Source organism: Pseudonaja textilis, chromosome Z, assembly GCF_049901715.1.
Source record: "Pseudonaja textilis isolate UNSWEBS1 chromosome Z, rPseTex1.2, whole genome shotgun sequence".
NCBI classification, from domain to species: domain Eukaryota; kingdom Metazoa; phylum Chordata; class Lepidosauria; order Squamata; family Elapidae; genus Pseudonaja; species Pseudonaja textilis.
In genome coordinates this window covers 46,062,253-46,079,965 of record NC_142008.1, presented here as the reverse complement: position 1 = coordinate 46,079,965, position 17,713 = coordinate 46,062,253, and the positions used below count along the sequence as shown (strand labels likewise).

Genomic DNA, 17,713 nt, shown 5'->3' with positions numbered 1-17,713 from the left:
TAATTGCCATTTTCTTTTCTTTTTATTTCTAAACCACTCATACCAGGCATCCCAGACCCTATAGTAAATTGAAACTTCTGTCTTTTATTTTCATCGTTAGCTTGTCCATCTCTATACAATCTATTATTTTTTTTATAACCATGCCTTCTGATGGAACTCCTTTTTCTTTCCAGAGTTGTACGTATGAAATCCTTGCGGCTGCTAATATGTGTAACATGACATATCTATCTGTTTTATTGCATTTTTGTGTTATTATACCTAATAAAAAAGTTTCCGGATTAAATTCCATTTTCTGATTCATGATTTCTTCTAGCCATTGTCTAATTGTATTCCAATATTTTTTCACTTCCTGGCATGTCCACCAGATATGAAAATAAGTGCCTTTTTTCCCCCACATTTCCAACAGTTTGGGTCTGAGTTAAACATTTTTGCCAGTCTAGCGGGAGGAGGGTGCCATCTGTAGAACATTTTATATTGATTTTCCCTGTATACTGTAGATGTAATTAATTTATAATTTAATCCCCACATTCTCTCCCAATTTTCCAGGTCTATATTATAGCCAACGTTTTTCACCCATACCACCAACCTCTCTTTGACCACCTCCTCTTCCATTTTAAAATCTAGTAGAAAGTTATATATTCTTGAGATCATTTTCTTTTCTATTTCTTGTAGAATTTTATATAACTGATGCTTTTCCATGCAGAAACCAAATTGTTCTTTGTCTTTGTTGAGGTAATTCCCCATTAGGAGAATGAGCGCATACAGGGACGTAGTGAGAGTAGTGAAAAATAACACACACACAGCACACAGATACACTGTACAGTAAATGTAGGTTTTTTACTTCCAATAAACATTTAAGCACAGTCCAAGATAAGCAGTCCAAGTCATTCACAGATAAAGCAGTCAGTGTTCAGTTTGGGGATAATCCAAATATCAAAGTCCAGTATCAAAAAAAAAACAGTTCAGTAATAGACTTATATCAACGATCAGTAACAGTCATTTAGGAGGAATGGCAACACTCTCCAACAGAAGGAACAGATACTCACTCACTCTCTCTTCTGAGACAACCCAGATTTCTGGCTTCATCTTATGGCCATTTGCGGAACCGCACCCAATTAGTTTTAACATTCTCTTAAAGACATAGTATTAAAATGTCTATCCTAGTTTATATATTTCCAACCCAAATAACTGTTAGGTGACTTACATTCCTAACAGTCCTTTTTGTATCTCGCCTGATTTTGCATGTATGGCCACCAATCTATCTTTATATTTTGTTGCTATAATTTTTGTCTCGTTTTTAATCTTCCTTATGTGTCTAATAAGTCTTTATAAGTCTTCTTTTTCCCCAGATGCATTGCATTTGGGTAGATTTGTGCTTCCATAGTTGAAAACCAGTCCGGTATTTTAATATAATGGTTCTTTTTAATCTTGTTCCATGTCCGAATTAATGTCTCTGAAAATATGCTTGCTGTTTACATTTCCCATCCCACAGAAAACTATGCCACTCTCTCTGCATGTCATGACCCTCTATCAACAATACTCTTCTATTTTCCAGGTTGATCCAATCTTTAATCCATACTATAGCCACAGCCTGGTAATACATTTCCCAGTCAGGGAGTCCAAAGCTGCCCCTTTCTCCTTTGTCCTGTAATAGTTACATTTTTATCCTGGCTTTTTTCCCATCCCGAACAAATTTACTTATTATTCGATCTAATTCTTTAAAAAAGGTTTTATCCAATCTTATTGGTACAGTTTGAAAAAGATATAGTATTTTTGGTAAAGTAGACATTTTAATTGCCACGATTTTTCCCAGTAATGATAGTTGTAATTTTCCCATTTTGTATTATTAATTTGTCATAATTATCTTTTTTGATTGAAGAGCATCTTGCTGTTAACCAAATGCCTAATTTACCAAATTTACATTTTTTTAAAAAAATTATCAACTTAGTGAATACAAAAAATTAAAATATACAAATATACAGACTCAAAAAACAAAGATTCATACAAACATTACCATAATCTCTGTGGTAAAACTAATTAAACTTTCCTTTAATACATTTGACAGTGAGTTAAATATTTCCTAAATTATATTATGTGGAAGTTATTTCTTACTTTCTATGGGTTCTCTGTTATTTATGTTCTATCACAGATAATGTTCTGTTGCTAATATTTGTTGTTGGATTATACTTATTTATTTTTACCAATGAATTCCTTCTATTGATTGTTTAAAGTACGAGAGAGTCTAAGACTGACATTAATGATTCCTGTTTGTTATTGTATATATCGTAATCTGTTTCATAAGTTTATTTCACACACACACCCCGATTCCCCTTTTCATTTTTTTTAATGTTCTAGCCAATCATACCACTTATTCCAGGTCAAGTAAAATTCTGCCTCCTCTTTTCCTTTTAATTTTAGTGTTTTTCCATTTCTGCACATTCAATTTTTTTTTAAATAATAAACTGTATTGGTGGTATATTAGGCAATTTCCAAAATTGAGCCAGTGAGATATGTGCCACTGTTAGGATATGGATAATCAAATATTTTACTTTGGAGGGATAACCTTCCTTAATGTTACCCAAAAGATACAATCTAGGTTCCCACTCCAATCCACCCTGGACAATTTCTTCTAACCAAGTTTTGATTCTAATCGAAAAACCACTGGGCATGTCCACCAGAGATGGAAGTAGGTACCATGGTTCCCTTTGCATTTCCAACAAGTTGGATTGGATGTTGGATATATTTTTGCTAATCTGGAGGGTGCTAGATGCCATCTATATATCATTTTATATAAATCCTCTTTATAAGACACTGATTTAGTTATTGTAAGATTTCTCTGCCAGATTTCTTCCCAGTCTTCTAAGTCTATATTATGGCCGAAATTTCTTGCCCATGCTATCATTGGTCCTTCCACAATTTCCTCTGCTAATTCATATTCCAATAGATAATTATATAATTTAGATATCATATTTTTGTCTGGGCCCAAAAGTATCTTATCAAATTTAGTACTCTTTGATTCTATTCCAAATTCTTTTAAATCTTTCTCATATCTTATTGCTATTTGGAAATAGGACCAACAATCAATCATTATTTTTTGGTTTTCCAACTCTTGAGTCGATTTGAGCTTTCCTTCTTTGTCTAAAATTTGGTAATATTTGAGCTTTTTACTGATGTCCATTGTATTAGGGTGGAACATTGCCTCCATTGTTGACAACCATAACGGAACTTTAATATAATAATGATTTTTCCTAATATCAGACCAGGTTTTTATCAAAGATTTGCATAGAGTATGTCTCTGGAAGTATGAGTGACTTTTACTACTTGGGTTCCACAAAAAGGCATGCCATCCTATTTGTAAGTCATATCCTTCTAATGTTAGAATTCTTTTGTTATCCAATTTAATTCAATCCTTTATCCATATTAATATTGCTGCTTTATAATAGGTCTCCCAGGCAGGGAGACCAAAGCCGCCTCTGCTTTTATTATCTTGTAAATAAATTTTCTTAATTCTTGATTTCTTGCCTGCCCATATGAATTTCATAGTAATTTTATCCAATTCTTTGAAAAATGATTTATCCAATAACATAGGAATCGTTTGGAATAAATAAAGCAGTTTGGATAGAACATTCATTTTAATTGTGGCAATTCTGCCTAATAAAGAAATCTGCATTTTGCTCCATATCTCCAAATCCCTTCCTATTTGTTGTACTAGTTCAACATAATTGTTTTCTTTCAAAGTTATTGTTTTGGGTCTCAACCATATACCTAAATATTTAATCTTACTGACAATTTGTAGTCCCATTATTTCTTCTAGTTCTGTTTATTATTTGTTATATCTTTAACTAACATTTTTCCTTTTTAATTTTCAACCCAGCTAGTTTACAGAATTTATCAATTTCTTTTAATAAGGTTGGTCCTGACTCTATTGGATCCTCTATAATAATGACCACATCATCAGCAAATGCCTGTAGTTTATATTCTTGTCTTTTAATCTTGATACCTTTAATTTCCTCATTCATTCTAATTCTGTCCAGTAATGTTTCTAATATTGTAATAAAAAGCACATGCGATAACGGGCATCCCTGCCTGACACGCCTTTTTATTTCAAAAGGATTGGTAAATTCTCCATTTATCATTACCCTTGCTTTCTAAGTTAAATAAATTGAATCTAACATATTTGTGAAGTTATCCCCGAATTTCATCAAGTTTATCTGGCGTTTCATAAATTCCCAGTTTAGGTTGTCAAATGCCTTTTGTGCGTCCAGGAAGACAAGACCAACTTGGCTTCCTGGATGTGTTTCATAGTATTCTAATAAATCAATTATCATTCTTTTATTATTTCTTGTATTATCTGTCTCATGAAAAGAAATCCATTCTGGTCAGGGTGAATTCTTTCATTGAGAATTAGCTTCAATCTTTCCGCCATCACTCTCATAAAAATTTTGTAATCTGTGTTTAAGAGAGACATTGGTCTGTAATTTTTTACCTGGGTGGCATCTGCACCCTCTTTAGGGATCAATATAATATGGGCCTCCTTCCATGGTTCCGGGACTGTTGCCTCTAATAATACCTCATTGCAAATCTCTAGGAACAACTTTTCTAGTGATTCTCCCATCTCTTTGTATAATTTGCTTGGCAACCCATCTGGGCCTGGAGTTTTATTGCTTTTTTGGCTTTTAATCGCTTCTTTTCACTCATCTAAAGTTATCTCCTTATTTAATATCTCTCTTTTATCTTCCGTTAATGGCAGTAATGTACTTTCTTTCAAGTATTCCTCTAATTTATTTGCGTCTATTTCTTCTTGGTTATATAAATTCTCAAAATAGTCTCTTATGATTGTTTTCTTTTCCTCCAATTCTATCTCTAATATCCCATTATTATCTTGCAATTGGTATATAATTCTTTTTTGGTTTTCTTTTTTCAGTTTATACGCTAACCATCTCCCGGGTTTGTATGCATTTTCAAAGTAATTTTGTTTTGTGTATAGCATTGTCTTAATTAAATCTTCCTGGTCTAATATATTCAATTCATGTTTAAGTAATACCAAGTCATTTTAAATTTGTTCGTCCCCTGGGGTTTTCATTAGTCTATCTTCCAAATCTTTTAGTCTTTTTATTAAGAAGTTTTGTTTCTTCCACTTTTCTTTATTTCTGTTGGCTGTATAGGCTATCAATATAACCCTTAGGTACGCCTTCATTGTGTCCCAAAGAATTTGCAACGAGGTATCTTGTTTTTTATTGAATTTAAAAAATATCTCTAATTCTTCCTTAATTTTTTGAGTGTATCCTTTTTCTTTCAATAGTTGTGGGTTAAGTGTCCACCTAGCTTTTTTATAAGTTTGTGTTTTCCAAGTTATTTGCAATGGGTTATGATATTCCCAAGTGTTGGTTAATATTTCTATATTTTTTATATCCTTAAGTAAATCATTATTCATCCATGCCATATCTAACCTTGACCAGGATTTGTGTCGATTGGAGTAGAAGGTAAACTGGGTCACTTCTGGATTCAATTTCCTCCATGCATCTACTAAATCTAGTTCCTCGGCCATGCCAAAAAAACATTTAGGCAATGTATTTTATTTTAGTTTTGATCGCTGGCGTAATCCTGTTTATTGTTAGAAATTGCATTAAAGTCGCCAATTATGCAAATCATAGGGCTGCCTAATTCTATTAATTTTGCATATAGAGTTTTATAGAAATTGTGATTTGTATTGGGGGAGTATATCCCTACTAGTAAAATCTTTTTGTTTTGTATAACCACCTCTACAATTAATATTCTTCCAATCTTGTCATTATAAATCAGTTTTGATTCTAATTCTTCTTTGATATATGCTACTCTTTTTTTCCTCTGCTAGCGATGTGTATAGTTTCCCTAACTTTTTGTTTTGTAAATATTTCTGTTCTTGTGGTTTAATATGAATCTCTTGAAGAAATATTATGTCCAATTTCAGCTTTTCAAGTTTCAAAAGTATTTTTTTCCTTTTTGATGGATTGTTTAAGCCATTAATATTTATAGAAGTCAGTGTTAGTCCTTTCCCCATTCTTTCTTATTTTAGGTGTTACCTCTCATTGGTTTTGGCTATTGTTTGACTTCTGGTTTTGACTCCTGTTTCCTTTCGGGTGGATCTTTCCCCTGTATCTTCTTTGTTTTGGTTTTCCTTCCATTCTTTAGTTCTTTGTTGTATTTCTTCTTGACTGGCATTTCCAATTCGTCTCTGCTACTTGTTTCCTCCTCTGATCCGCCCAGCTGTTCAAAGAACTCTTGTGCTTTATTTAGGTTATCAATTTTCACTGTTTTTTCATTCCAGGATGTCAGAATACCTTCCGGGGTAATCCATCTAAAAAATATATTTTTTTATTTAAATAATTAGTGAGGAATCGATAATCCTTCCTCTGTTCTCAGAGTCTTCTTGGCAGTTGTTTCAGTACTATTATTTCTTTATCTTTGTATTTTATTGTCTCTTCTCTAGAAATCTTGTAAATAATATCTCTGACTTTCCTTCTAGCAAATCTAATATGGACCTCTCGAGGGAGTCTGTGTCTCGCATAACTAGTATAGACTCTGTAGATATAATCAAATTCATTTATCATCTCATCTTTGTCTCTTTGAAGAAAATCTGCTAGAAATTTAACCATCACCGATGTTAAGAACTCCTCTCTAGTTTCCTCTACATTCTGAAATCTCAAATAATAAGAGGCTCTATCCATCTCAAGGTGGATTAAGGCCTCTAGAGTTTCCTTGTTGTGAGTCGTAATGTTATGGTTCATAAGTTCTAACTTTTTCTCATTTTGTTCAGATTGTTGTTCAATTATCTTGATTTTTTTCTTCATTTTTCTTGGTTGGATCAAGCCTATTTTTTCGTTCAGGTTTCTGATTTCAGTTTTCATTTCCCCTATTTCTGATTTCAGCTGTTTTCATTGCTTCCCGGTCTGCTTACTTTCAATGTGATTTTTGGCCATAGATTCTTGTAACATTAGCATCGCATTCTGGATTGCTAATAGGGAGGCTTGCACTGATTGGGTGCTGGTTGTGATAGTTGATTTCTTGGGGGCCAACATTCCTTCAATTATTCGTTGGGTTGAAACTGCTGGACTGGATAGTACCACCATTAACACAGGTTTTTCCCTTGTCTTAGTAGTGGTGATAGTTGTCATATCTTTTATCATCTATTATCCTATATATACTATCCCAAATTACCATCAATTCTATGATTTTTCTAATAAACAGTCTCTTAATTATTAATGAAGTTTTCCTAATCAGTATCAACCACTATTTTTCAATACAAACAGATATCAGACAATATCACCTTTGATTAACTACTCACCAACTTCCATCACAATCAGTATACACTTAATCAATTTTGAACTCTTAGCAATCTATATTAGAGGAAAAATACCTATGGTGTTGTTGTAATAAATACTATAATAATTTCATTCCATCACAATAAATCACTGGGAAAGGGGTTAAGTAGGACAATTAATTACCACCTTCCTTTTATCAAAATCAATTAGGGTTATCTAAACACATTACTATATGATATCTTCAATATTTAATTCTTAATTATACCGACACTATACGTAAAATAAGAACTGTGAGGGAACCAAAGAAAAGAATCTATATAAAAAAATAGGAACTCTAAAATAATCACCTGCTAAGTAAATCAAAAAAATAGAATTATATAAGTTATCTGATACAATATTCCTCCTATCTATAATATGACAATAAGCTAATTAAATATATACCAGTGTTCTTGTAGTTCAATATTTTTCCAGTTACAAGTTTATAAGTCTCTTCATTCACAATGAAACAGTTTACCAGAATTTAGATTTCTCAATGGCCGTCTTAAGAATTGCAGTCACTCTTCTTTCCATTTAGGTTCTTATCCGATCTTTTTTTTCTTCTCCAGTTCACTTGATTTTAACACATTAGTTTCAAGCTGTCAAAAGGAAAAGGAACCTTCCCAAAATAACTTCTCAGCTCTCACACCACACTCCAATTTTCCATCAAGATTCCTCTTGTTTTCTTATTTTCACTATTACATTCACTATTGTCCCAGTATTAGGGATGGTAGGTTAAAACACTGCTGCTGATTTCCACTCTCCCCCATTTCACCCTGGGTTTCCTTAGTCCGCTTGATTGTTCTTTCAAACGATTGTCTATCTCAATTGTTATCCAAATGAATTGTAATCCAAATAAAGCTTCCAATCTCATGCGATTCCCACCCCTTCATCCACTGCCATCTCGCTGCTTCCTGCTAGCAAGTTTGTCACATCTCCGGGTCTGGCCACACAAGCTGACTTCTATCGCCTCGGACTTCGGGCTCTCTTCTTCAGCGTTTCGGGATCGCAACCTCCCAAACTGTCTCCAAGTGTCTCTTCTCGCCTTGCCAATCCCTCCAGGACCTGAAACCGCCACAAACAGCTGTCCAAAGGTGAAAATCCTGGCTCAGGAGATCAGAGCAGAATGCTCCTGAACCACCACAACGCGACGTCACCAGAAGTCAATTATAATAATTTGTATTATTAATTTGTTGTAATTATCTTTTTTGATTGAAGAGCATCTTGCTGTTAACCAAATGCCTAATTTACCAAATTTACATTTTATTATAACAGACATCGGTCTTGGTCGAGACTGGTTATGGTATGGATGCCAAAGAAGCTTATCTCAGAAATAACTGAAATAGAAATTGAACCGAGCTTGTGGGCAGATCATAGCTATATCAAGTTTAACTGAAAAGGTCGATCCAAGACACCAAGATGGACCTTACAAAGAGCGATTCTAAAAGAGGAGGAATTTAAAATTAAACTGGAAAAGGAAATGAAAGTCTTCTTTAAGGAGAACAAATAAGACACATCCCTAGAAAGTACCTGGGACACAGCTAAAGCATTTATAAGAGGGGTGGCGGTAAATTATATGGCGAATAAAAACAAGAATAAGAAGCTATAACGAAAAGCATTCCATTTCTAATATAGAAACTTGGAGATGGAAGCTGCAAGAAGAAACAAACCAGAAAGAGATAAAAATGCGAATGGGTTTAATAAAACATGAAATAAACTTGCTGGAAAAAGAAGACCTAGCCCCAAAACTGAAAAGAATAAAACAAAATGTATTTGTAAACCAGAAGATGGCTAGCCTGGAAACTGAAGAAACAGCCAGAAAAAAGATGGATCACTAAGCTACAAAACAAACGGGGAGAAATATGTTATCAAGAAGAAATGAAAAGGAATATAGCTCAGAAATTTTATGAGGATCTATATAAAGAAGAATACGTAACAGAAGAAAAAGTGATAAACTGTTTTAAGAAAGTGAAACTTCCGAGAATATCGGAAGAAAAAAAAAGCTTACTGAATAGAAGAATAAATCTTGAAGAAGTGATTTGGGCAATAAATAAACAAGAAACCAATAAGGCGGCTGGCCCAGATGCACTCCCTGCTGAATTATATGAAACCCAACAAGAGTTATTAGGCAACAGATTACTTATTTAATGAAGTCCTGGATAAGGCAAATATTCCAAAATCATGGAAGGAAGCAACAATTATGATCATTCCAAAAGAAAAAAAATGACCAAAGATAGGAAACTGCAGGCCAATATCTCTATTAAATGTGGATTATAAAATTTTCATAACTGTAATAGTTGAAAGATTCAAGAAAATATTAAACAAACAGATCAAAATGGCTTCCTTCCACATACATCTTAGGAATAATATCAGGACAATTTTAGACATCTTAGAGCATTATGAAAATTGTAGTGGAGAACAGGTAGCACTATTATTCTTGGACGCTAAAAAAGCCTTTGATAATGTAAAATGGAGTTTCATTCTGCAACAAGTATATGAATTTTGGGCAAAAAATCCTAAATGTAGTATTAACATTATATCACAAACAAGAAGCTAGGATATTGATAAATGATCACATAACAAATAAATTTGAAATACAAAAAGGAACAAGCCAGGGATGTCCATTATCACCATTATTATTTATTTTGACATTAGAAGTATTAACAAGAATAATTAGGAAAGAACCGGAAATAAAAGGACTAAAAATAAAGAAGGAATATAAATTACAAGCCTTCGCTGATGAATTGGTTTTTATTTTAGACAATCTGCAAAATTCTGGACCAAAATTGTTAGAGCAATTAGAGGAATTTGGAGAAGTAACGGGGCCAAAAATTAATAAGGAAAAAACTAAAATACTTACCAAAAAAAATGACAAATGCACAAAAGGAAAATTTAATGAGGATAATGGGCATCCAGACGACAAATAAAATTAAATATTTAGGAATTGTAATTTCGGCAAAATATAAAACCCTCAAAAAGGATAATTATATTCCACTAATTAAAAAAATAACCGAAGATTTTAGGAAATGGAGTAACTTAAGACTTTTCTTTATGGGGAGAATTGCATCCATAAAAATGAACGTATTAGCAAAATTATTGTTTTTATTCCAAAACGCTCCAGTAAAATTAGAGAAAAATTTCTTTGATCAATTGGATAAGTTAGTATCAAAATTTATATGGCAGGGAAAAAAGCCCCGAATTAAACAGAAATTGTTGCAGGACACAACAAAGAGGAGGTTTTGACCTACCAAATTGGGAAATATATCATAGAGTGGATACTCTGACTTGGGTTAAAGATTGGATAAGTGTTAAAAATAAAAGAATGTTAACATTAGAAGGATATAACTTACAGGCAGGGTGGCATGCCTCTTTGTGACAGAACAAACATCAAATTCATGGTTACTTTCAAAGGCATAAAATTAGGCAGACTTTACTAAATGCATGGAATAAAACTAAACAGCATATCTACGTTGAAATACCAACTTAGCTATCTATATTAGAAGCGTTAATGTACCCACATTTATTGTGTCGAGGTCAGGTCACTACATATGAGGACATATTAGATGAGAAGGGTGACTTAAAAACAAGACAGGACTTGAAAGATATGAGATTTGAGATAGAATGATGGGCCTATTTACAATTACAGTCGAGGTATAGTAAAGATATGAAAGAATGGGGTATTAGTAGATGGAAAACAGAATTAGATAAAATATTAGGAATGGATGAGAAATTGATTAAACAAACTTACAAAATATTATTAGAATGCAAACTGGAAGAGGAAAAGGTGAAAAAACAATGTTGGCCTGGATGAAAGATTTTGGATATGGCATAAATTTGGATGATTGGCAAATTTTATGGGACAGGAATAGAAAAATAACCTTGGCGGCATCATATAAAGAAAACTTACACAAAATTTTTATCGATGGCACATTCCACCATCAAAATTGGCAAATTATCCCCTAAATGTTGGAAATGCAACAAAGAAATTGGAACATACTACCATGTACGGTGGAAATGTGAAAAAGTTCAAACATATTGGTTGAAAATTAGAAATCAGTTAGAAAAGATATGTCAAATTAAAATAGAATTTAGACCTGAAAGTTTTCTATTGGTAATCAATGTGGGAAAATATAATAGAGATAATATACTTAATAGTCCATGTCACCACTACTGTGAGATTAGCCCTTGCCCAAAGATGGAAAGGTAATGATATGCCAGAAGACATAGAAATAACTAGAAAAATTTGGATATGCACTGAAATAGATAGAGTAACCCAAGAATTAAAAGATAAGACTGAATCTGATTACTACAAAATTTGGAAGAAGTTTTACTACTGGTTTAAAAAAGAAAGGAGTAAATGTATTAACAATGATTAAAATTTATGTATATATGTAAATTTTTATTTTTTGCTATATTATACGAGGATGTAAGACAAATAGGTAACGTGTGTCGGGATGTATGCAACACGTTCATTGTTTTTAAATGTTTTTCTTTTTGTTGTTCATTAATAAGATTTATTGTTAAAAAAAAAGAAATCATTGTAGACTTTCTACAATGGTAACAGAAGACTTTGAACTTTAACTCTGCTGTTGTTTAACTTGTGGGGGGGGTCCTTAACTCCCGGTCCACAGCCAATTGAGAATCGGGCTGTGTAAGTAGCAGGCAAGCTGCAAAATCATCCACCACCACCTCACTGCTGGAAGAGCCAGAAAGGTTGGGGATTGCTGATTTAACCTGTTAACTATTTTTTCTTTGTATATGCAATGTATAACAGGTCAAATTGGATTTGCAAATAGATGTAAACATTTGTAAGTTTTGGACCTGTTTTCCAAAGAGGAAGCTATTGTTACAATACATCTGTCACTGTTCAACTAGGGGAAGATTAAAAAATATCCCATACTATTCCAGAAAGCCTTTGGGAAATGATATGAATCATGAGATGTCACTGTATAACTGAAAGTTAGATAATTTTGGAATGTAATTCTTAAAGTATGGTTTGTGTTTTATAACAGTTACTGTTGCAGTTGCCATTGAAATCTGTTTATGGAATTGGAATGTATGCTTAGGACCCAGTTGTAATATAAATGGTATATAAACCTGAATAATAAATATTTGTTTTTCTGAAATCATAATTATCTTCTTTTGCTCATTTATAGACATTTAATATAACTTTGAGAAAAGTATCTAAAAATTCAGTTAGATCAACAAAATAAGGGTTGAACCATTCAGAGGACACTGCTACCATTTTCTAAATAATTACATAGCCTGGCAAGACATTTATGGACATAGTTTAATCCTCTTGTGCTTCCTTTAAAATTCTAAATACTGATTCAGCCTTCTCCAAAAATGCATTTGCTTTTAGAAGACTTCCTCAGCCTGACTTTTTAATGTAGGCTAGACTCCTGTACTGTTTATATAATAAATTTATTCTTTCTGCTTTTCCTGCAGTATCAGCTACTCCTTCTAAGGAATTCCTCCTCCAAAATGTGTTCATCTCTCCCATTTCTGTCCATTACAGGTATAAATAAGGCAATCCTCAAAGCTTTGGATTTTAGTGAGACTATTTTGCCAGTAATTAGATTTCTTTTAATGCTTCTTAATCAGAACTTATTCCAACCCTAAGAATTAATTGGAATTCTCAGTGTTAACCCATTCAAATATGTTTTGTGCTACACAAAACTAGAAGGGACTAATGTAGTGTTATTCTTGAAAAACTATTCCTTATGTAGTCAAACAGTTCAGAAATTTGGATGATAATGAGTATTGAACCAATTTCATTTGGTTCTTTGGAACTTGATAGTTTTATTTTTAATATATTTTGAGACTCACGCATTTTAACAATACCCTTTCCAAATCTGGTACACCTGATGCATTGGCCATCAATGTAATTTAATAATGTAATTTTTAACCAACAAGGGAGCTGCCCCAAACGCCCAGGGGCATATTATTCCAATCTTATCCTGTAATTTTATCCTGCTCGTTGAATACGATGATGTGTTCCAGGTAGCTGCATTTCTTGCTTGTTTTTCTATTGTGATATTACAGCTCCCAAGTTAGCTTTACATGCTTAATTTTTAAAATGAATTCTATTGCAACTCCAATTATACTAAACCACTTTGCTCTTCAATCTGAAACACAAACATTATTTGTGGAGAGAATATGCATTCAGCACCTACCCAGAGGTTCTCCCCAGCTCTCAAATTTGTGTATGCCTGGACAGAACAAATAGCAGGGAGCATCTTTGTTTTAAATTCATCTACCTGGCAGAAAGAAGCTACTATAAGAGATTAGTCTTTTCCAAAATATAATGGGAGTTGCTGGAATGCAGCTTCGTATTACGCTGAACAAATGTACAGATAAACTAGTAATGCCCCAGCAGTGCTGTATCGTATACAATGCAGATCTTAATGGTGACTTCTTTCTCCTTAAACAGATGCAGGAGAGATAGTTTAATTTGCAATTGAACGAGCACAAAAACAGGAAATTGCGCAACTGAATTTCTCAACTAGTAACCCGCCCGCGACACTAAAAACAGTTGTTACGCCCCCGATTCAGAAACGTTTTCTTTTTTTAACATATACCCATGGAAGTCCCATCCCGACGGCCTTCACGGAAAAACCTCCTGTTTGGTCCGTTCTTCTCACCTGAGCAGCAACCCCGAGGCCTCTAAAAACGTTTCTCTAGAATTCTGGGACAGGTCATTTAATGCTCGCGAGAGCGCTGTAGTGGCACATTCCACCGCGGCCACTATCCCATTGCAGTGTCATTTGCCTACCGTTAGTCTGAGAGAAAGAGAGAGAGAGAGAGAGAGAGAGAGAAAATAGAAACTTATTTTTGGCGGCGCCCCCGCCCGTATTTAATTCTAAATCTTGCTGACTCAGAGTATCATGCGTCTAAATGGGGCGCCGATTTTAGTGACTCAGAAAAAGATGGCAATGACGCCTTCATTCGTGTAATAGCACCGCTTCCCCTCCGTTATGAGCACGCGCAGCAGCTACATTGTCACCTCCACACCGCCTGATAGATTTCCCGAACCTTACTTGTCGACTTCTTGAAGGTTTACCGACGCTGGGCAACAGAAATCCGAGCTACTGAATGGCACTGACCGCAAAATAACACTTCTTTGTTGCCAATTAGTGTAGTCTGGATTTCACATCTCCAGATATGGTAACCCTATAACGCTTTCGAGTAATTTATTTTTGGTAATGCTAGTATCTTTTATGTCTGCCTGATATATGTTGCAGAATCCAGACAGTAACTAGAAGACAAGAAAACTTTTCTGTAACCTAGTGCTCTTCCGGCTTTTATAATTCAGATTTGCAGCTTTAATTAAAAAGCACTATGGATCTTATCCTCATTGTTCCCATTTTTTTCTTTCAAGAAAATAAGAGGAAAAAAGATAAGGGAAATCAAGATGTTTTATAAATAAAGAACACTATCACCTCCTAGATTCCTTTGGTGAATGAGACAAGGCAGTTTTATAATTGCATGCTAACAAGCCTCAACTGGATGCATCTGCACTGCCATCCTAAGCATGCATTTTAATATTAATATTCATATAAAAATGCTAAATGTATTTTTATTTTCCTGTAAAGTTAAATCTCGCTTACCTTTATGGGAGTTACTTCTATATCTGAGAAATTGTGTATTAGTTGAAAGTGAAACTTGCAAGTTCTGCCAAGTTCATTATAGCTTAGCTCTAGTACAGTAAATTGTTGCTCATACAGTTGAATTTTGGTAATCTGGAATTAAATCTATCTACATTGTATTACCACAAGAAATGACAAAATATGGAGTTCTCCAAATTTTGCAGAACTATAGGCCAGCAACATCAATAGGGTCACAGGATTACTTAGACTTTCTATACAATACCATTAAAATGGAATGTATATCATATGTATATAGGCCCCAAACTAAAAGACTTGTAATGGCATAAAATACTTGTAAGGATTTGTCAGTGGTTATAAAGTAAAACAATAGTAAGGATATAGATTGTCTCTGATTTTGGATAGCTGATCTCTTTTTCTATATGCTGAAGAGGATACTTCTGTTTCTTAAAGAGTAGAATCATATTACAAATATGCTGTAGGCAGTGAGAAGACCTCTGAAAACAGGTTATGTGTTATATGAGTCTGCTAAACAGAAAGAACATAGAATAATAGGGTTGGAAGAGATGTTGGGAGTCTTCTAGTCCAAGCCTGTGCTTAAGCAGGAGATATAGCATTCCAGTCAATAAAAAAGTCTGTATGGACATATTCCAGCTCTTATGTACTCCTGTCCTTCCTTTTGGGGAGGGGCAATGGCTATTGTCCCCCACACCCAAGGGGAGGAAACAGAATACTTATGAGAACTATATAGTGCAAATCAGGGATGTGAACCAAATTGCTTATCATGAAGTTAGCTACTGCATTGTGTTCTTGATGTTGCTGATTAAAAGTGTTTTTAATAGATCCATACAGTTTTCTAGGACTTTTGAAAAAATTCTGAGTCTATTTTCCAGGCTTGATAGTCTTTGATGGTTTCCCATAGAATCACTAATCAAGCCTGACCCTGTTTGCTTCCAAGCTAAAGTGTATTGTAGTATATATAACAAAATTATGGCATAGTGAGTTATTTTTCAGATTATTTTATTTACTTTATTTTCCTACAAAGCCAAAGTTTTGTTCTACTTCCAAAAATTTACAAGAAAGATAGTAGTAAACACTTTACAAGAAAGATAACAGTAAACACTTTAAAGTTTGAAAATTTCCTTGCATATATTTTTGAATTTAATGCATTACTTTTTGAATTTACATTACATTGAATTTAGTATGACCAAAGAGTCATTTCTTGCAAATTTTATGAATAACTCTGGAATATACTAGAAAATTTTATGATAAAATCCTTACCTCTGTTTTTAAATTGCAATCATAAATTCTTCAATTAGGCTTGAAAATTAGATTATAGAAACTATTTCATTTTACTTAAATTTACATTATATATCTTGCATGTTTGGTATATTAATAATTTTTTGACTTTTATAAAAAAAATGCAAACTTTACCCATGGTGAAAACTTGTAAATAATAATTTTATTTTCCTCCCCTCATAGGAATAAACTCTGAAGTAGTACAGTGATGATTCTCCAGCACTTGAGAACTGTATTAAGAGCTACAAGCCTCTACCTTCCAAGTTCACAAGTACAGCAATATCTAAATATCAATAAAAGATGTACTAGGTTAGTTCATGGTCGAAGAAGGGTTGTTGTCACAGGTATAGGATTAGTATCTCCTCTTGGTGTTGGAACCCAGTTGGTTTGGAACAATCTTCTCCAAGGAAATTGTGGGATTGTTGCCCTTGAAGGAGAAGAATATGCTTCTGTTCCTTGTAAGGTTGCTGCATGCGTGCCAAAAGGGGTTGATAAAGGTCAGTTCCATGGAGAAAATTTTATAACAAAATCAGACAGCAAAGCTATGTCTTCTGCCACCATCATGGCCATAGGCGCTGCTGATCTAGCATTAAAGGATTCTGGTTGGTCTCCACAATCTGACCAGGATAGTTTGAAAGCTGGTGTGGCTATAGGAATGGGAATGGTTCCACTGGAAGATATCTCTGATACAGCCTTGACATTCAAAACAAAAGGCTACAACAAGGTCAGCCCATTTTTTGTTCCAAAGATTTTGATCAATATGGCAGCAGGTCATATTAGTATCAAACATCAATTAAAAGGACCAAACCATGCTGTGTCCACTGCTTGTACCACTGGAGCACATGCCATTGGAGACTCTTTTCGATTTATAGCTCATGGTGATGCTGATGTGATGTTGGCTGGAGGAACAGAAGCGTGTATTAGCCCATTGTCTCTGGCTGGATTTGCCAGAGCTCGGGCTCTGAGCACTAGCTTTAACTCTAACCCTCAAAAAGCTTGCCGTCCATTCCATCCACTAAGAGAAGGATTTGTTATGGGAGAAGGTGCCGCAGTTTTGGTTTTGGAAGAATACATGCATGCTATCCAGAGAGAAGCCAAACCTTATGCAGAAATTTTAGGCTATGGACTCTCAGCTGATGCCTGCCACATTACAGCACCTGATCCAAATGGAGATGGAGCTTCGAGGTAACAGCTATTATCATAAATCATTGGTATAATTTCATAATGTAGGAATAGCTTGCTTTCTGGCTGATCAGAGGTCTTTTATATGGGAACATTAGATAATTGAGAAATTTGTTTACCAATTTTGTGTGCGGCGGTGGAGTGTGTGTGTGTGTGCATATATATGTGTCACCATTTGTGAAGAGCCTGCTGGCAAAGAGCATTCGGAGATTCTCAGTCATCCAGGTAATGGTTATCCCCAAATATGCTTTTTCAAGAATCAATTGGACTTTCTGTAATCAGTTCCCT

At 34.1% G+C, this 17,713-nt stretch overlaps 2 protein-coding genes across 8 annotated transcripts in view; one reads left to right on the top strand and one right to left on the bottom strand.

The window, feature by feature from the left end:
- NGLY1 (N-glycanase 1) overlaps window positions 1-14,219 on the bottom strand; it is a 41,915-nt gene extending 27,696 nt beyond the window's left edge. For 4 of the 5 annotated variants that reach the window (XM_087915515.1, XM_087915519.1, XM_087915517.1 and 1 more), the window contains exon 1: window positions 13,982-14,219. The gene's annotated coding sequence lies outside the window, so the exon portion shown is untranslated. Of the gene's footprint in view, window positions 1-13,918 lie in introns of all 5 variants that reach the window. The other variant, XM_087915518.1, reaches the window with a different exon arrangement.
- Window positions 1-17,713, top strand: part of OXSM (3-oxoacyl-ACP synthase, mitochondrial) — a 43,719-nt gene that overhangs the window by 23,956 nt on the left and 2,050 nt on the right. The window contains exons 1-3 of one of the 3 annotated variants that reach the window (XM_087915524.1): window positions 11,976-12,050; window positions 12,786-12,855; window positions 16,427-17,428. In XM_087915524.1, the coding sequence (XP_087771650.1) occupies window positions 16,452-17,428 (977 nt within the window). In that variant the 5' untranslated portion in view covers window positions 11,976-12,050; window positions 12,786-12,855; window positions 16,427-16,451. Of the gene's footprint in view, window positions 1-11,975; window positions 12,051-12,785; window positions 12,856-14,258; window positions 14,505-16,426; window positions 17,429-17,713 lie in introns of those variants that run through there. The other 2 variants (XM_087915523.1, XM_026708150.2) reach the window with 2 other exon arrangements.